This window comes from Garra rufa, chromosome 9 (genome assembly GCF_049309525.1).
Source record: "Garra rufa chromosome 9, GarRuf1.0, whole genome shotgun sequence".
Lineage (NCBI taxonomy): Eukaryota > Metazoa > Chordata > Actinopteri > Cypriniformes > Cyprinidae > Garra > Garra rufa.
In genome coordinates, this window is record NC_133369.1 from 6,163,231 (window position 1) to 6,184,995 (window position 21,765).

Below are 21,765 nucleotides of genomic sequence, written 5' to 3' on the forward strand. Positions count from 1 at the left end.
GTAATTACTGAGCAAAAGCAGAAATTAATTCGATTCTTTCTTACATTTTCTGAGAGTGGTATTGGTCTCAATGCCAGAAAGCTGTGGTGGTTGCATACATGCCTGAGTCAAAAGTCTCTATTCTGACCTCTAGATATGGCACGAGTTCCTCATTCAATGCAAATTGCCTGTTTTATCTCTAACCAGGCAAAAATCACAAGTCTAATAGCTTGGAAAAGTAAAAACACACATCTGTTTTGTAAACCACTTGGTTTGAGGCATTATTCATGTCCTTACGACAAATGTAGGACAAGTAATGACATCTAAAGTAAACTAACTACTAAATAATAATACTGATGATTGACTGTAAAGACCAGTAATAAATAGATTTTAAAATGTAACTCATGAAATTAATTTAGTAAATATAAATAAAAATGGGATATATATAAAAAAGTATACAAATGACTATATTAAAAAAAAAAAATCTAAAAAAAAGATTACATATAATTAATAAACCATTTATAAAAAAAATACATACATAAAAAAAAAATATAAATATATATATATATTATTTTCTTCATGCTTTAAAATTAAAAACTAAAAAAAGGTCAATATAAAATGTTGGAAAACACATGAAAAAATAAATGGAAAATACAACATTAACTTTATAAATATTTGTTTTAAATTGTGTACAATTTAAAAAAAAATTAAATAAATAAAAGGTGGAGTACATAACCTTACCAAGCTTAACTAGATAAATATGTAAAGTAGGCATTACAGGTTTTTTGCAAAGACTGCTAATAAAAAGATGTTTAAAAAAATAATAATAATGTGTACATAATGTAAAAAAAAATGTAATATTTTAAAAAATATTTTCGTATAGTGTACAATTAAAGTAAGGTAATAAAATGTAATAAAAAGATGCATAAAATAGTGTAAATAAATAAATTGGATGGAAAATACAACATTGACTGTATAATTTCTTTTTTTTTATTGTGTGCAGTGTTTTTTTTAAATCATTAAAATAAAATGTGGAACACATAACCTCACCAAGCATCACTAAATAAATATGTAAAGTAGAAGAGAATATGTTTCATAAGTGGAGACAAATGACGGTGTTCATGTCAACCACACGTGCAAAGAAAAACAACAGGAAGTGAAGGCCGTGTTAAAGCAGGAGGACGGCGAGGTGCTGGCAGAGCCCCGTGGAGTCCGGGAACAATGTGATATCAAAGCAGCGCCAGCATGTAGACTTTTCATAAGTGTCTGATTACATGAAAGGCTGGAGATGCATTCATTATCAGGCCTGTGAGCACATGGGCCAGATCTCTCCAAATTTAGCTCCTCTTTGAGTCTGGCCTGCGAATGCATAATGAGAACTCCATGGTGATGCACTCCCACAGTGTCTTCTCGCTGTAAACATCAACACGTCGGTAATATATGAGGCAGGACCCACACACAGATAACACAATCCCAGCCCAGACAGATTCTCTGGGTGAATCTCTACAAAACATGGCAAGGTCACGTTCCACCCCAAAATCAACAGGAAATAATAATAAAAAAAATATGTGAGTGGTGCTAGCAAATCTCACGTCCTTGATGCCGCAATGGTTTGGCAGGTTACTTTGTCCATCAGGTGAAAATCAAAATCACTTACAAGAATAATAGCACAACATGCTGCATAATTTGAGATATTATTCATATTCATTCCACAAAACGTACAAGAATAATAGCAATACTTGCCTTCACAATATATTCGCACTAAACATATTGTGCATAAAAATAATAAAGCTCATTTTAATACCATTAAGTCTTTCATTATTTTCTTAAACAATTTATTAATACTTCAATATTATTTTACTACAATAAAATTTTAATTGCTAAAATAAAATACCTTACAGTTTTTTGCATTCACTGTGATTGTAAATTACTATTATGTATTTTATTCTTTATTCAACTTTTTTTGCATTCACTGTTAACTAAAATAATATTTATTTTTTTGTTTGTTTTTTAATCTCATTTTATATTATATAACATTCTCTGTTGTTGACAAAAATAAAATTTATATTTTTATTTTTTATCTTATTTTATATATATATATATATAATAAAATAAGATAAAAAATAAAAATATAATTTCTTTTTTTTTGCATTCACTGTTACTGTTAACTAAAATAATATATATATTTTTATTTAGTTTTTTTTTTATCTAATTTAATATACATGTCTTTTTTGCATTTGCTGTTATTATTAACTAAAATTAGTAAAATTTATTAAATTGCTCAAATAAAATGCATTAAATTATATTATATACACATATACATATATACACACATATATTTGCATTCAATGTTAATGTTAACTAAAATATTATTTTGTAGGTTTATTATATTATTTTAATGTTTATTATATATTTTTAGTTTTTTTATTCTGTTATTAACTAAAATAATAATTAACTGCAATTGTTATAAAACTGTTTGTGTGTGTGTGTGTGTGTGTGTGTGTGTGTGTATATATATATATATATATATATATATATATATATATATACACACACATTTAAAAAAACTACAACTATTACATCAAGCTGAAATAAAATGAAAAATATTCAATTAAAAAAATTTCACTTAAAAATCTTGTAGTAAAATTACTAAAACTATAAGTGAAATTAACTAGAAAACAAACAGACCAAAAATACATATAAATCGCAAAAAAAGCTCTAAAATGTTACCTAAAATTAAAAAGAAAACTTAAAATATATAAATAAAGGCTAATTCAAAATATTAATACATACTATATTTGTACATAAATAATACTAAAATAAAACATTTTCTTTTTTCTGAATTAACAATGATAATTTGCATGGAAAATATGTTTATTTATCACGAATATTTGTCAAATGTAAAATACTGTATGCACCTCAAATAGGCATCATGCTGTTGATTTTTTTTTTTTTTTCCCTATTTCTTTCTATTGATTTTTGGGGTGAAAAATGACCTGGACACGTTCTTGACAGGTTTTGTGAGATTTGTCGTCCTATTTGATAGAAGATCAAAATGATAGTCTTAGGAGATCAGCGGTGGCACGGCCTCCTCCTCCTCCATCTCCAGAAACTACCCTCCAGGTGGCTTTGATATGAGTTTATCCACCGGTCCAGGGGCGTATGGGGGTTTTGTGTCGGCTTAAAGTCTCTTGATGGATTCTGCTCTTTGTCGATGCTGTTGGTGTGGCGTTCTGCTCCACTGATTTACTTGTGCACCTCGCCTGTGCCCTCGTCTAGCTTTGCTTCAGTGACATTGAAGTTGTCCAGGAGAATGTCCTTTATAAGGAAGCTTTCCTTTCGCCTCTCTTGCCCTTCGAGACGGGTTTCCATGGTGAGAAAAGGTGGGAGGCAGGAGTCGGGTTTTAATGCGACGGTGTGGCGTGAGAGTGCCGCCCATCAGGCCGGGATTGAATTTGCAGATCTCAATGCTCTCAGCTCGACGAGTCCGCAATTAAAGATTCATACGCTCCACAGGAGAGCAACACGGTGGGCCACGGGCTCATCGCCGTTCCAGGTTTAGCTCCTGCTGAATAGACGCCAACTATGTTGACTAAAAGGTTTCTTTTGTCTGACTTTTGCTCCGGTGCGAATTTCCCCCTCCTCAGAAAAGAATATTCGCCCGCAGCTGTGACACATTCATGCGTCTGACTATTCACGCTGTTCTGCCTATATTCAGATGCACGAAGGCACAGATATTCAGCGTATGAATTTCCAATAAGGTATTATCTCGCTATGAAAGGGATTTTGGAGATACCTCCACTGTCATTTTCCTGATGCACAAAAGAATCAGAGTATGAATGGAAGCATTTGAACAGGTCCATGAGGGAGAGAGAATGACAGACAACTATTCACGACACTCGAGTGAGAAGCATTTTTTTTTTAAATGTTAAAGTCAACGTGAAATCAAAATTGATCCCGTTTAGTTTCTTAATACACGTACCTGGCCTTATGGAGCGCATTCATACTGCAGCGAAATACGGATGTCACTCCTCTTCTAAGTGTTCGATCTCATTCTGAACATCGGTGCATTCAAAATGGAATTGAGAACACTTTTGAATTCCAATTTAGATCCTGAATTTGAAACAAGGCAACAAACAGGATAAACAATTTCAGTTTAAATTTTAACGTAAGGAAGTAGAATTCGGATAGACAGAATGATAGACAGATAGAACGACCAGATAGAGCCAACCAACAAACGATAGATAGACCGAACAAACGAATAATAGATGATAGATAGAACGATACACAGAATAGATAGAATGAATGATAGAATTAACCAACAAACGAACAAACCATAAATAGATAATAATAGATAATAGATTAAACAATCAATAGAACGATAGAACGATAGATAGATAGACGCCATCAACCAATGAACGATAGATGATAGAACAATAGACAGAATGATAGACAGAACGAACGACAAACAAACAGAATGAATGAACAATAGATAACAAAAAAGATACATTGATAGAACAATCGATATAATGATAGAACGACAGAACGAACAAATAAACAATAGATAGAACAATAAATAATAGATAGATGATAGATAGAATAAAAGAACGAAAGAGACAGATAGAATAAATAGATAGAACGATTGAACAAACAATAGATAGATAAAACGAATGATAGAATGAATGAACAAACGATAGAATGATAGAGCGATAGATAGAACAAATATTAAATAGAACAAACAAATGAACGATAAATAGAATGATAGAATGAATGAACAATAGATAGATAATAGATGATAGAATGATAGACAAAGCAATAGACAGAACAAACAAATGATAGATCCACTGATAGAATGACATAGATAGAACGATAAAATGATAGAACGATGGAATGATAGATAGAACGATAGATAGAACGATAGATAGAACGATAGATAAAACGATAGATAGAACGATAGATAAAACGATAGATAGAACGATAGATAAAACGATAGATAGAACGATAGATAAAACGATAGATGATAGATAGATGATAGACAGATAGATAGATAGAACAAACGAGGGATAGAGAATGTTAGAACGATTGAAAAGATTATAGAAAGGTAGACAGAATGATAGCTAGAACAAACAAACAAACAATAGATAGGTGATAGAACAGTAGAGCAATAGATAGAACATTAGTTCTTCATTAGTTTTGTTTTTGTTTGCTGCTGTGAGGTGATGCAGAAATCAAACCTATAACTTTTAACAAATAAGCTCTTACATCAATGTCAGCGCAGTAAAGCTTTCCTGAAGTAGTTTGTCTGTTCAAGTGATTGACATTTAATATGTTCACATCCTCCACCCCTAATCTGTCTCGGCCCGTTTCTGCCTTGCGTTGTAAAATATACATAAGCCGTCTTGAGCATTAGCAGCTCTCTCGGGCACATACTTAAACCTGAACGCTATCAGTCACCGTGACCTGGCCAGACTAACTCCACATATTCCGGCAGTCTTACTCCATCAAACGGACAATCTCTCTGCCGTCAATCTCCATAAATGGGCCTCTCACAGGGCCGACGGCTTATTGAGTCGACATTTGGCGCGTCAGTAGAAAAGAGCGCCCTGTCGGACTCGCTCACCTGAGACACCGCTGTCCGTCCAGACGGCCTCGACAGCTGAGGCAATCTCCCGAGTGGACTTTTCCAATTACGGTCCCAAGTGGGAACATCTGATGCAAGGTGGCCAGAACAATGGCCCTGTTTGAAAGGCCGCTGAGATGCCTTCAATTGAGTAAGTGCAGCCTTAAATAGGTTTTTTTGATGGAAGGATGTAGGCGACAGACATCGCGCCCCTCCCGCTCCAGAGAAAAACCCCTTCCCGACGGGCCCCGCCAGGGGCCGGCCCACGGTCGCCCATCCCTCAGCCCCCTATAATGTAATCTGGAGTGTCTCCCAGAGCAGACAGGGGCAGCACAAACAGTATTAGTGTGTAAATGGAGGAGGGCTAATAAGGAAGCTCTTGGGCCATGAGAGGACACTGAGCAGAAATAACACGGGATGTGAGCCGGTTCCCAGAAGCCCCTGTGCTCGTCTTCAATACTCAGCAGAGCTTATTATCCACCCATATATAAAGATCACTCTAAAACAGGGCCAAATGCAGGAACCACATGGGGCGGCAGCTACATCAGGCCATTAAAATATGTGCGCAAGAGCTTTATTTCATTCACCGGAAATGTTCTACATTCCAGCGTGGATGTGTTGGCTAATTAGGCTGGTCATTCATTAGGCTGGATCTCTGTCTGTCTTGTTGCTGTCACTCTTTCTTTTCTTTGAAATATTTTAAATGACGGTCTCATCTGCACATATTCTCTCTCTAGTTGTATTTTTATCACCTAGAATTCCTGATACAGTTACCACCCCTTTTCTTTCTCTGCTTTTGTACATTTAGCTTTCAGATTTTTTAAAGGAACATTCTCTGTTTAATAGAAGTAAAAGCAATAGTACACACAAGAATTATTTACTCACCTTCATGCCATTCAAAACCTGCAATTATTTCTTTTGTGGAAATGAATGAAACCTTTTCAAAGAAGCTTGCAGCCCTTTTATAACAAAACATCTGTTCATAGTTGCCACGTCAAGCTCGAAAAAAAAAAGACAAAAAAAGCACCATGAAAACTTATATTATTTTCCAAATAAGATTATATTTCTGGATGGATAAACGTCTGATTATGTGTTAACCCGTGGGTGAATATTTCCAAATATATAGTTGTGATAGTTGTTCATGAGTCCCTTGTTTGTCCTGAACAGTTAAACTGCTCGCTGTTCTTCAGAAAAATCCTTCAGGTCCCACAAATTCTTTGGTTTTTCAGCATTTTTGTGCATTTGAACCCTTTCCAACAATGACTGTATGATTTTTAGATCCATCTTTTCACACTGAGGACAACTGAGGGACTCATATGCAACTATTACAGAAGATTCAAACCCTCACTGATGCTCCAGAAGAAAAAACAATGCATTAAACCTGAGGGTGAAAACCTTTAAACAGAAAGATGATGTTTACATTTTTCTTATTTTCTCTAAATATCATATTACTGCCCTTCAGAAGCTACAGAAGATACTTACATGTTTCCCAGAAGACAAAATAAGTTAAATTTATCGATCTTATTGATCTTCAAATTCAAAATGTTTTCAAACCCCGGCTATTAATGCATCGTGTTTCTTTCTGGAGCTTCAGTGAGTGTTTAAACCTTCTGTAATAGTTGCATATGAGTCCCTCAGTTTGTTAACGCAAAATCATAGTCATTTGTAGATTTAGTCAACAGTAACAACACTTGTTCGTTCTTGTGCAACACAACAGAAGATATTTAGAAAAGCATTGGAGTCCACATAACACTGAACGCAACTGATGTTCTATACCCACTGTATTAAACCCAGAATGCTCCCTGATTTCTCCTCTATTCCTTGTAGATCTTCTTGTCAAGACGGTGGACAGCGTGTTTGTGTTCCAGGAGGGAGTGGAAACCAACACCAATGCGGCTGCTGCATACGACGCTATAGTGGTGGAACAATGGACAATCATAGACGTGAGTTATACTTATCAAAGTGTTTGCATTCAGTTATTAAACTACCACTGTCATATTTACCTATACATTGTAAAAACTCAATGTTAATCGAAGTATGAGATTACTGAAGTAGGTTTTAACACTATTTCAGTCTTCCTACTTCAAAATTAAAAGAATAGTTCACCCCAAAATGAAAATCACCCTGTGATTTACTTACCCTCCAGTTAAATGAATACAATCAGAGTTATATTAAAAACATCCTGCCTTTTAGGCTTTATAATGGCAGTGAATGGGTGTCGAGAATCAACAGTCTAATTGAAGTCAAATAAAGTGCATCCACTAATCATAAAAAGTGCTCCACGTGGCTCCAGGACGTTAATAAAGGCCTTCTGGAGTAAACTGATACTTTTGTGTAAGAAAAATATCCATATTTAAAACATTATAAATTGTAATTTCTAGCTCCCTAACTGTTGCACAAACATTTATGAAAGAGTAGCATTTCAGCATTTGATGTAGAATTGATGATGGATGGATGCACTTTATTGACTTCGAAATCTCAACAGCCATTCACTGCCATTATAAAGCTTGGAAGAGCCAGGACATTTATTATAATCCAATTTTATTTGTCTGAAAGAAGAAAGTCATATACACCTAGGATGGACTGAGGGTCAGTAAATCATGAGGTAATTTTAATTTTGGGGTGAACATTACTTGCAATTTCATTGTAAAGTGAAATTTATTAGCAATTTTTGAGTGAAAATTGTTTACAGACCAGAATTTGACTTTCACTCCATACCACCACCTGAAGGAATAAAAGTTTGATGAAAATGTACTCACCCTCAGTCCATCCAAAGTGTAGCTGAGTTTGTTTCTTCATCAGATTTGGAGAAATGTAGCATTGCATCACTTGCTCACCAATGGATCCTCTATAGTGAATGGGTGCCGTCAGAATGAGAGTCCAAACAGCTGATAAAAACATCACAATAATCCACAAGTAATGTAAACCCAAAAATGACGCGTGTTTGTAAGAAACAAATCCATCAACGTAATATGCAGAGACAACTGTAACTAAGATACTTGTAGGTTTATCACCAAGTGAAGCCATTTAAGAGCAAATGTGTCTTTAAAGGGATAGTTCACCCAAAAAGGAAAATTTGATGTTTATCTGCTTACCCCCAGGGCATCCAAGATGTAGGTGACTTTGTTTCCTAAGCAGAACACAAACAAAGATTTTTTACGAAAACCGGTGCAGTCTGCCAGTCAAATAATGGAAGTGGATGGGCACCAATCCTTTAAAAGTAAACAAAAACATGCACAGACAAATACAAATTACTCCCTGCAACTTATGGCGATACATTGATGTCTTAAGACACGAAACGATCGGTTTTCGCGAGAAACTGAACAGTATTTATATAATTTTTTACCTTTGATACACAGCCACGTCCATCTGTCATGAGCACCAGTTTAGCATCAGGCACGATACATGAGCACGCGCTCTGGCGTAGTATACGCAAACGCCGAAAGCTAACTGTCGCATGAATACAACACTCATTGTTTACACAGTGCACAGAGATTGTGGGTATAGCGGCTATTCAAAATAGTAATTACTTGCACTTATCCTGATTGTTCAAACCAATTTAAAGCTAAAAGATTACGTTTGCTTGCGCAAACTCATCTGGGACTTTTCACCGATTTCCCCTTATGGTGTTTGCGTATACTACGGCAGAGAGCGTTCACATGTAACGAGCCGGATGATAAACTCGTGCTCAGGACAGATGGACGTGGCTGTGTATCAAAGGTAAAAAATTATATAAATACTGTTCAGTTTTGCGCAAAAAGCTACTGTTTCGTGTCTTAGGGCATCATTGTATCGTCACGAGTCGCAGGGTGTAATTTGGATCTGTCTGTGCATGTTTTTGATTACTTTTAAAGGTTTGGTGCCCATCCACTGCCATTATTTGGCTGGCAGACTGCACCGGTTTTCGTTAAAAATCTTCGTTTGTGTTCTGCTGAGGAAACAAAGTCACCTACATCTTGGATGCCCTGGGGTGAGCAGATAAACATCAAATTTTCATTTCTGGGTGAACTATCCCTTTAAAGCAATAGTTCATCCAAAAAAATAAAAAAAAATTCACCCTTCGGCCATCCAAGGTTAGTTAATAGATGAGTTTGTTTTCTTTATCATAACACCTTTGGAAAAATGTATCATTCCATCACTTGCTCACCATGGGTGCCGTCAGAATGAGAGCCTAAATAGCTGATAAAAACATCACAATAATCCACAAGTAATGCACACCACTCCAGTCCATCAATTAACATCCTGTGACTGCAAAAAGAAACGTGTTTGTAAGAAACAAATCCATCATTAAGACGTTGCTTCTGTCTATGAGTTGGCTCCACTAAAAAAAGTTGTCTCATCTGAATCAGGAGAGAAATACGGACAGATCAAACACCGTTTAAAAGCCAAACATGTCGATGACTTTTTCCACTGGAGGAAGCATTATTATGGATAATGGAGAGGATCCATTGGTGAGCAAAGTTTTTCAATGCAAAATTTCTCCATACGTTTTAATGAAGACACAAATTCATCTACATCTTGGATGGCCTCAGGGTACAGTAAGCACATTTTCAGCAAATTTAGTTTTTCAGCTGAACTTTTCATTATTTGCATAAACTAATTTAAACTACTGAACTAGGCAAAAGTGGGAAAAAACCAGGAAGCAAAAAAAGCAGGAAACCCCATTTTCCATCCAAACGTCCCGTTTGAGTGACAGTAATAGGCCCTGCTGCTCAGAGAGTCTAAGCCATGCTTGTTGAAATCAGATATTGTGCCAGTTCACCATTGATTCTTCTCAAGTTGGTCTCGCTTGGGCTTATTTGGGCTAGGTGTGTGTCTGAGAGGTGCGCACACACCGGGCAGTGTTGTGTTAGTTAGCACTGTGTACTGATGCTATCAGCGTAATCGAGTTTTGAGCTTTATTTTATAATCCTGCAGCTCTCAATCGCTCTCTGCTGTTTTCTCTCGTTCGCTCTCTTCTACTCAGCCATGACGGTGTTTCTGTGGCTGAGGAGAAGGACACACTGTTTCTGCCCAGCATTATTCAGAGCTGCACGGCTGATGGGCTGCATTCAAATTTAAGTCTACTCGACATCTCCCAGCATTCAACACGAGTGTAATTTAAGATTAGGTGACTTGTATTCAGTAGCAATATCATGCAAGGGCTTGTTGATGTATATGGCAGACATCAGATTCATATGGATTCGTCGGACAAAAGGGTATTTTCACTAATGCAGTAAGACATTTTGAATTGATATGTTCAGCTGCGGTCTGACTCAGTGTCTGCCGTCAGCCCATCAATCACTGTCTCATTTTCTGTCAGTGATATTTCTGTCTTCAATGAGCCTGCATGTTTACTTCAAACGTCTCGTGAATCATGTTTCTATTATAGCGTCAGACAATCACTGCACATTACTCATTCACTCGATGATGGCATTTTGAGAGATGCTTTTTTAATGTAGCGCAACAAATTATTTCTGATGATACCTTTCAATATATTAATAGTTTAGTTGTTGAAATAAAAAAATACAATATCTTTCAATTTATTTTTTAATATGAATACATTTGTATACAAAGACTGCGATTCAAAATATTGTGATCAGTAAGATTTAAAGTTGTTATGTAAAGACCCTCTGCTCATCAGGAATGCATTTATTTAATAAAAATACAGAAAAAACTGTTGTAAACCATTTTAAATAACGGTTTTCTATTTTAATATACTGTAAAATATAATTTGTTCATGTGATGCAAAGCTGAATTTTCTTCATCTATTACTCCAGTCTCCAGTGCTGAACCTTCAGAAATCATTCTGATTTATTAACAATATGCTGATTTATTATCAATGTTGGTAACAGGTTTTGCTGTTTAATATTTTTTTGGAACCTGTGATGCTTTTTTTAGGATCCTATGATGAATAAAAAGTTAAAAAGAACAGCATTTATTTAAAATAGAAATATTTTCTAACAATATAGGTCCTTACCATCACATTTTATTGTTAACACATCAATGCTATCGAAAAACAAATCTTAAAAAAAAAAAATCCAATTTGAACGGTAATGTATATTATTACAAAAAAAAAAAATATATATATATATATATATATATATATATATATATATATATTTTAAATAAATTTATTTTTATTCATCAAAAAATCCTAAAAAATAGCATCACAGGTTTCAATAACAGTAATGATGCTGAAAATTCAGCTTTGCATCACAGGATTTTTTCTTTATTTTTGATCAAATTAATGCAACTTTGAGCATTAAAGACTTCTTTAAAAAATATTAAAAATCTTTCTGATCCCAAACTTTTCTTTTTTTTTTTTTATCCCCACATAATGTAATATATGTATATATTTAGTTAGTTATTGCAATGAAGTATTACACTTATAATTCTATTTATTATAATATAATATATAAAATATAAAAGTTTTATATATATATATATATATATATATATATATATATATATATAATTAATATTACATACATAATATGTAACAACTATAATTTTGTAGCTTTTTGTAAGCAGTTAAAAAAACTAAAAACAAAAACATTTTTTTAAAATATTACTTCTTTAAAACATTTAAAATCTTTCTGATCCCAAATTGTATATTTTTTTATCCCCACATAATGTCATGTATGTATATATTTAGTTAGTTATTGCAATGAAGTATTACAAATACATTATATATTATATATATAGATAAGATATAGAGCTAAATAAATACATTTTAAAAATCAATAAATAGTTATTTATATAATCATTTATAATTATACCTATAAGTAATATGGAAATGTTTAATTGCATGCATAAATCTCTGAAGCACTTGTACGGAGTAACTGAGCCATGTTTGGTCAATACGAGTCAAATTGAGCGAGGACTCTATTCTTGTCGTAAAGGAAAATCAATAAGCAGAGTAACCTTGGCCATGTAATGCAATGAGGGCGCTCTGTCGCTAGAACCGAGCCCCTGAAACACAAGCACAAAAACAGTTTTCCATTTTATATTTCCTTGAGGAATAATCCTTGAAGATTTACTCACAGCAACTTATTAGTTTTGATCCACTGAGAAGGAAATTGCCTTAACAGCCTTTTATCAGTCGCAGTGAGCTCTCTCAGTATATAAGGCCGCGTTATTAAGAGAAGAGGAGCAGACTTCAGAAAACTGCAGTGCAGTTGCAACACTCGAACATATGGATGCCTGTAAAGTAAAACGGGCAGAGATGATAGAAAGTTTGAAAATGAAATACAGCCACAGTTATGAAAAATAAAGGTGCAACTGAAAGATATAAAGTCACAAATGTGAGTCATAGTCAAAATTACAAGAAATACTTTTATATACTTAGCAAATAAGGATCCACTAGTTAATGCTAGTTAAATACATGCATTTACATTTATTACAGTATTTATTAACCTCGTTAATGTTAATATTAGTTAATGAAAACACAGTTGTTGATAGTTAGTGCATTAGGTTTAGGTTTATTGGTTTAGCACAAATTTAGTACACGTACAGATCTGTGCAAGGAGGGAACGAAGCCACATATTTATTCATGACATACAGGCTAAACACACAATAAAAAACAAACAACAAACGAAACAAAGCAAAAGCATAAACAACAAATTCAATAACAAAAAAGATGATCAATCCAGGTAAAATGCAAAAGGAGCAAGCAACCAATGATCAAAAGGATTAATAATATCTAGAAAGGAGTACATAAAGGCTTCAGGCTGGCAATAGAAGTCTCTTCAAATGCCTTTTGAAAGCAGAATAAACATTGCGAAACATTGATCGCAAAGATGGACTTAATTCATTCCAGAGCTTAGGACCTCTAAACGAAATATTAAATTGATGTCTTGTAGTTCGCGTGTAGGGTAAAAGTAAGGTGTTGTTACTGTGTCTAGTTTGATATGACACTAGTAACTAGTGTTAACAACCACAATGTTTGATTTTAATAATGCATTTGTAAATGCTGATATTAACACTAACTAGGATTAATAATGCTGTAGAAGTATTGTTCTTTCTTAGTTCATGTTAACTAAAGTGATAACCCTTATAGTAAAGTTACCATATATTTTAACATGAGGAAATAAATTACCTAATAAATAATGCCTTGCATAAAAAATGTTTTAGAATCTAACTGCTTTAAAATTGCCCAAAAAGAGAAGACAGTCACAACTTGGAGAAATAATGGAAAAATGATGGAAAATAAACTATGTTTAAAGAGTATCTATATATATAAAAAACTAAGATAATTATAAGCATGACGGTAAAATAAAGTTTAAAATATAGTCAAAGTTACGAGAAATAAAGGTGCAACTGAAATATATAAATTAAAAATTGTGAGATATGCAGTTAAAATGCAGGAAATATAGTGTATTATGTATTTTAAAGTACAGATATAAAATAAAAAGTACAAGAAATAAACTTCATTTTAAAATGTATCTGTATAATTAATAATAAAAATGACAAAGACACAAAGTAATAAAGATAATGTGAAATAAAGAAGAAATCTAGTCCAATTATATATTGGAAGATGGAAAACAGCCTGCATGAAAACTAAGAAAGAAAAAATTAAACTACATTTTAAAATGTATCAGTATAATTAATAATAAAAAATGACAAAGACACAAAGTAATAAAGATAATGGTGAAATAAAGAAGAAATCTAGTCCAATTATATATTGGAAGATGGAAAACAGCCTTTTAAACATTTTTAAAGTCTCTTGCTTGCATTTATTTGATCCAAAGTACAGCAAAAACAGTAAAATTTAGAAATATTTTTTTTACTATTTAAAGTAACTGTTTTCTATTAGAATATATTTTAATATGTAATTTATTCCTGATTTCAAAGCTGATTTTTCTAATATTTTCTAATCATTCTAATATTCTTATTTGCTGCAATTTTTTTTTTATGTTGAAAACAGCAGAGTATAATTTTATAATGTTTCTTTGATGAATATAAAGTTCAGAAGAACAGAAATGATCTGAAATAGAAATATTAAATTGTAACATTATAAATGTCTTTATTATCACTTTATCGATTTAAAGCATCCTTGCTTTTTATATATATATATAATTAATACTTAACTCATTTTATTTAATTATAAATAATACTGACTCCAAGCTTTTGAATGGTATAGTGCATAATGTTACAAAAGCTTTTTGTTTCAGATAAATGCTGATCTTTGGATCTTTATAATCATAAAAGAATTCTGAAAAAATGTACTCAACTGTTTTAAATATTGATAATAAAAATAATCAACATATTAGAATGATTTCTGAAGAATCGCGTGACAATGAAGACTGTATACTGGTGCTGAAAAGTTAGCTTTAATCACAGGAATAAATTACAATTTAAAATATATGCAATTGGAAAACAGCTATTTTAAATAGTAAACATATTTAACAATTTTTGCTGTACTTTGGATCAAATACATGCAAGCTCGGTGAGCATAAGGGACTTCTTTAAAGAAAATTGAAAATCTTAGTGTTAAAAAACTTTTGACTGGTAGTGCATTTACGCAAATAAACACTGTGTATTATAAAATATGTCATGCTGACATCGTAATGACTAAGCAACCACAGGTGGTGATAAACATGTTGTTTGTGAAGTATAGACACCGCTTTACCTGTATAAAAAAAGTCCTGCACATTGTCTGGTCACTAAGAAATAAGGAAATTGGAATGATTAACATGAATATGAAAACATTTACCACAATACTTTAACCTCACGTCCTATTTCAGCAAGATTCTCAGACAGACCAAGGCCTGGGGATGTCTGGAACAAGTCCACTGACTGCTATCTAAAGACACGATGTGAAATTTAGTACGATCTTGTGATGGTTCTCCCGTCTAGCTCTCAGAAATGCTTTCCCTTTCAAATTATTAATGTCTGTCTAATGCTTGCGTAACTACAGCAGCCTCAGATTCTTCTTGCATGTTTTGAAGCATGCCGACGTCTGTACAGTCTAAACTCTAATCACTTTTACCCGGATCTGTTTTCCTGAAAGCAGTTCTTTTGCTGCCTGGATTGGATTTATTCAACTATAAAGGGCAGGAATAAGACAGAAAACAGCATTTTTTGCCCACTGGACCGGGATGAGAGACTTCTAACAAAGTTGAATAAGCTAACTAAGTTAACTGCAGCTATAAAGTTGACCATTTGGAGCACCCAGCATATTTGTTTTTTAAAGTTACCAGAAACCCAATTAGAGCTTAAAATGAGATTAGTGTAACGTGGTTGCATCTGGATGCAAATAACAAAGTCTTACAGAGTGTTTTGCATGAGAAAAACACTTGAGAGAGTTCACTAATGTCTTAAACTGCTCAAAGTCAGTAGTAGCTATCCGTGAAGCATCAAAGAAGAAACTTCAATGAAACGCCATTAAGTTGCCTGAGCAACCTCTACGCAATATCATTTTTCTGCGGGTGTTATATATTTAGTATGTAGTTAGAGTAGAAGGTAAAGTTTGAAGGTCAGCACAGTCACTGGAGCAGTGTGATATCTAGACTGTAGATAGACCATTAAAACACGTCCTTTGGCAATGTAACCTTTATGGCTCCTGCTGAGGTGAGAAAAACATGCGACCTGCCGTTTCAAAGAACGCTTTTCTCTGTCTGTGTGAATGTGGCTGAACTACACGACTCATATTTTTCATTAGTCTATTTCCGGCTGAGTTTTTAGTAACTTTACGACGTGTGTGCGATTTTAATGCTACAGACAGATGCTTGCTGTCAGGCCCGTGGTGATATATATATATATATATATATATATATATATCACTGGCAGACGAACATCCATGACAGATACGCCATTCGGTAGACCCTGGGTAGAAAAGTGTGATATAGGTGTAAAATAAGGTTGGATTATTTTTAGTTCTCGAGAATGGAAATCTGTGAGCTGAAATCTGCTTCTTTGACTGAAAAGGTTAAAGACAAAAATAGATCTCTCAGATCTTCTGGTGCAGTCTTTGATTTTTTTCTTAAAAGTGTTTAAATGATGCTTTAGGGTTGCATCTATTTCTGTGATGCAAAGCTGAATTTTCAGCATCATTACTCCAGTCTTCAGCATCACATGATGCTTCAGAAGTCATTCTAATATGCTGATCTTTTATCATTTTTATTTATCATTAATATTAGTACATAAAAATCACACGCATCGGTCAACAAGCATTTTACAGAATTGGTGCAAATTGCTATCCCACAACCAAAAAACACATTTAAAAACAATTAAATATTTAAGTTTTAAATTAGGGATGCACCGAAATGAAAATTCTTGGCCAAAGCCGAAGTTGAACAAAATTAAACACTGGTCCGAAGGCTGATAACCAAACACAGTTTTTTGTTTTTCCCTTATGTATTTTGCCAATTTTTTCAACCATTGCATAAGTTAAATAGCCAAAACTTTTTTACAGTTTTGTCTTGCTTTTCATAAAAAAATATAAATTACTAAATAACAAATTAAAAATATTTACTTAACACTGAACATTTTTAACATTCTAGTAGACATTATAGCCTACAAACAAAGCACAATTTAACTTAAAATTAATAAGTTAGTAAAATAATATTCTTTGGCCATATTCTTTTAAGACCCAGGCATGTGTTTTAATATACAAATAAATGCAGCCTTGCTGAGCAAACGAGAATTGGATTCAAAAAACAACAAATCTCACAAATCACATTTGAAATACTGTTAAAATTGTAACCGTTATTGATTTACCTCTGAAAACCTTTTAATAAAATAGCAAAAAACTATTTACAATGTAGATGTAAACAATCTTAAAAGGTCAACATAACCCTTTTTATTAAATGATACATTACTGTGTTTCGGTAGTGACAAATCTGGGGAGAGGATAAATATTCAAAAACTTTACAAAAATACAATATGAAAATAAACTGCACAATTACTAGAAATGTGTACCTTGAATATTCTTCAATTTGCATAGATACAAAATTTGTGGAAAGAGACAACCTTTCACAACCTAATCAGTTACTGATACAGTATGATGAAGTTTCTGTCAACATGCTTTTTTTCACATTAATCATCTGTATTTACCCTGAAACATTCGTGTTGACTTTATGACTCTTTTTCTTGAGGAGTCTCGGTTCTGCGCTATTTCACTGACCTCCATGTTGAAAGGCTTTAGCACTTCGGCAACATCTAGATGTTCACACAATCCCTCAGCAATGGAAAGCCATTAAACAGAGCATATTTTCTCAATTCTCCTCCGCTTTTAAGTCTGCGGTGCCGCTTACAGGGTCCACCACTGGGACCGCTTCCAACAAAAACCTCTTCTCACATATCTGGATTCCCCAAAGGCTGCCGTTGCGGTCTTGGCCAACGCAAATACCCAAAAACCATTTCAACAGAAACCTAGGCCTCTGAGGTCTCAATGCACGACCCACAACAATGTCATCCAATCTGGGCAAAAGGGCTTCATAACTAGGAAGGGTGTTGAAACAAAACCTCCTCAAAGGACTAAACTAAGAGTCTGGCTTTGTCCCAAAACCAACGTGGGCAGCAATTGAGCATTTGTGTAGGCTGCTCTGAAAGGTAGACAGATTTTAAGGAAGCATAACATGTATTCTGCATACTAAAGGCAATCCCACAATGCATTGCAATTGTAAGAAAAAAAGAAAATTCAATACTATATTTTTTTTTGTAAAAAACAAATATATTTTATTTTTATTATTTACACACACACATAACTGATGACAAAATGTAAATACAGTAAATTAGATAATTTATTATTTTATCAATAATATATGCATTTTAAAAAATAAAATAATTTTTAAAATAATAATAATATATTTTCTTTTATTACATATTCACACAACTGATAAAAATATGTAAATACAGTTAATTTAAATAATTTATCATTTTATCAATATATGCATTTAAAAATATACATATATTATTCTTTCTATTTTAAAGCGCTAATAATATATTATTTTATTATAAATACAATTGATGACAATATTAGAATTACAGTAAATTAAAGAATTTTTCATTTAATCAATAATATATGTATATTTAAAACTTATTCTTTTGATTTTTAAAGTTCTTATAATGTATAATATTGTTTTATTATATATACACATAATAGACGACAGTATGAAAATTACTGTATTAAAATAATTATTTTATCAATATGTGTTTTTAAAATTACATATATTACTTATTCTTTTAATAAAGCACTAATAATATATATATATATTTTTTTTAATATATATATTTTATATATTATATATAATATTATATACAGGTAATTGATGTGTAAACATTAATGAAATTATTTATAATTTTATTAATAATATACATTTTAAAAATATACATTACTTATTTTTTCTATTTTTAAAAGTACCAATAATATATTACATTTAGTTTATTATATATACACACACATAACTGATGACAATATGTAAATACAGTAAATACAAGTTTATAATTTTATCAATAATATATGTTTTTAATAATACATATTACTTATTGTATTTTTTAAAGTACTAATATAATATATTATTTTATATATTCACACATAATTGATGACAATACAGAAATACAGTAAATGAAATAATTTATCATTTGATCAATAAATTAAAAAAATATAAATGACTTATTCTTTCTATTTTTAATTACTAATATATTATATTATTTTATATTATATATACACACAACTGATGACAATGTAAATACAATAAATAAAATAATTCCTTTTATCAATAATATATGTATTTTAAAAAATATACATATATTACTTATTCTTTCTATTTTATAAAATACTAATTTATTATTTCATTTATTACATACAGATAATTGATGGCAATATGTAAACATATTAGATTAAATTATTTATCAATTTATCAATATGTATTTTAAAAATATAGATATTACTTATTCTTTCTACTTTTAAAAGTACTAATAATATATTATATTTTTTATATATACACACAACTGATAACAATATGTACATACAGTACACACATGCATAACTGATAATATCTAAATACAATTAATATTTTTTAAATAAATATGAATAGAATACAATTTACATAATTAAAAACTATATATTTTTTTCAATAATGTAAATTATTATCAGTTATACATATTAAAATACTTTCAATTATTTAAAGTATCAATTATTTTCAGAATTTCAGTCTGAAAATGTTTTATTCCAAATAAAAAAAAAAATACAAAAAAAAATATATTTAAACGAATCAATAATAAATTATAATAAATTATAAATATTAATACTTAAATCAATTTACCTAAATGATTGTGTGTGCCGTGTATTTTTAATGCATATGTAAAGTTTTCCAAATCAGCCTTTTAATATTACTTGTTGCTGCCTTAAAAAGCGACAGGAAGTCAGCTCACCATGTTTTTAGAACAGAGCCTTAGTTTTAGAACTGAGAGCCCTTCGATTCGGCCTCTTCAGTGCCATCATGTTGTTATCTACTCTGAACTTTCCACAATGACTCGTGTATAACTGCACGGTCTATTTGTGCAAGGCAGTGCCAAAACCCCATGGCATATTACTGCAAGTGAAGCATTATCACGTAGCGCTGTCTTGTGTTATCATTATGAGTGTGCGCATACGGCTGACACGCGACATGGTTTCTTTTTTAGGACAGGTGCCGTTAAACCGCACTAACTTCCTGCATGCTCCTCTTGAAATGAGGGTACGCGCGTTCTCTTTGAAACCACGGTTCAACCCCTAACTGCTCAAAACAACCGTTTGATTAACGCTGCTCTCTGAATTACACACAAATACATTCATGAGCTCTTCATACAATGCATCTTTTATTTCAACATCTGTTATATTACCAGAACAGATATTAAAACTTAATTTTATCACTTTGAATTTACTCAAACTGGATCCAAATCAAATTTCAAGTATCAAGTATAGGCTCAACTCAACAATTTTTGGTCTGTGTGTGTTTTTTTATATATATATAAAAAATTACATTTCTTCATGTTACCCATAATAAATGAATGTGTAACTATGGTAACTAGGATTTGTTTTCTATTATGCAAAACCCACATCCTCAGTTTATGACACATTTTTGACTGTACCTATATCTACATAAATTATCATTTGAATTATTCAGATTTTATTCATAAACATCCTTTATTATTAAACTTCCAAATATCAACAAGTAGGTTTTTTTTAATATATGTGACCCTGGAGCACAAAACCAGTCAAAAGGGTCAATTTTTTGAAACTGAGATTTATACATCATCTGAAAGTTGAATTAATAAGCTTTCCATTGATGTATGGTTTGTTAGGACAATATTTGTCTGAGATACAACTATTTGGAAAAACTGCAATCTGAGGGTGCAAAAGAATCAAAATATTGAGAAAATCATCTTTGAAGTTGTCCAAATGAAGTTCTTAGCAATGCATATTACTAATCAAAAATGAAGTTTTGATATATTTATGGTAGGAAATTTACAAAATATCTTCATGGAACCCCCCCTGGCAAATTCTGGCTTCAAGTTATTTTTATTCAACCAGCAAGTTTTTTTTTTTTTTTTGTATTAGAAATGACACAAACGTCTCCCAGAAGATAATAATACAATGTACAAAAGGCATCATTGTGGAAAAAATTATTACTCATCTTTTATTTACATTTAAACAAAAAGTGGCATGTCCAAAATTATTCATACCCTTTGCAAACTGTCCCAGTCTACGGAAAAATCCAAAGTTCTATACCATTCCAAATAGTCCAAGCTGTTACAAAGCATTCTAATTATCATGATTCATTGGGAACAGCTTTTTTAATCAACTCAACAGGTGAAAAACAGAAGCTCTCTGCTGTTGGTTTGTGGACAGTCATGGCTAAGACAAAGGAGCTCACTGAGGACCTGCGGCTGCGCATTGTGGCTGCTCACACATCAGGAAAGGGCTATAAGACCATATCTAAATGTTTTGAAGTTCCAGTGGCTACAGTGCAAAAAAGTATTATTAAAAAATACAAGACGTTCTGCACTGTGAAAAATCGGAAGCCAAAAGTGACACCTGTGCTGGCCAGGAGGATAGTGAGAGAGGTAAAAAAGAATGCAAGGATCACCACCAAGGCCATCCTGATGAATGTGGGCTCTGCTGGTGGCAACATCTCAAGGCAGACAGTCCAACAGACACTGGACACCGCTGGGTTCCACAGACGCAGACCAAAGAG

At 32.5% G+C, this 21,765-nt stretch overlaps 1 protein-coding gene across 1 annotated transcript in view; it reads left to right on the forward strand.

Annotated features, from left to right (window-relative positions):
- rftn1b (raftlin, lipid raft linker 1b) overlaps positions 1-21,765 on the forward strand; it is a 134,264-nt gene that overhangs the window by 97,033 nt on the left and 15,466 nt on the right. The window contains exons 7-9 of the mRNA XM_073846978.1: positions 3,259-3,362; positions 3,441-3,535; positions 7,427-7,542. Of these exons, the coding sequence (XP_073703079.1) occupies positions 3,259-3,362; positions 3,441-3,535; positions 7,427-7,542 (315 nt within the window). The remainder of the gene's footprint in view (positions 1-3,258; positions 3,363-3,440; positions 3,536-7,426; positions 7,543-21,765) is intronic.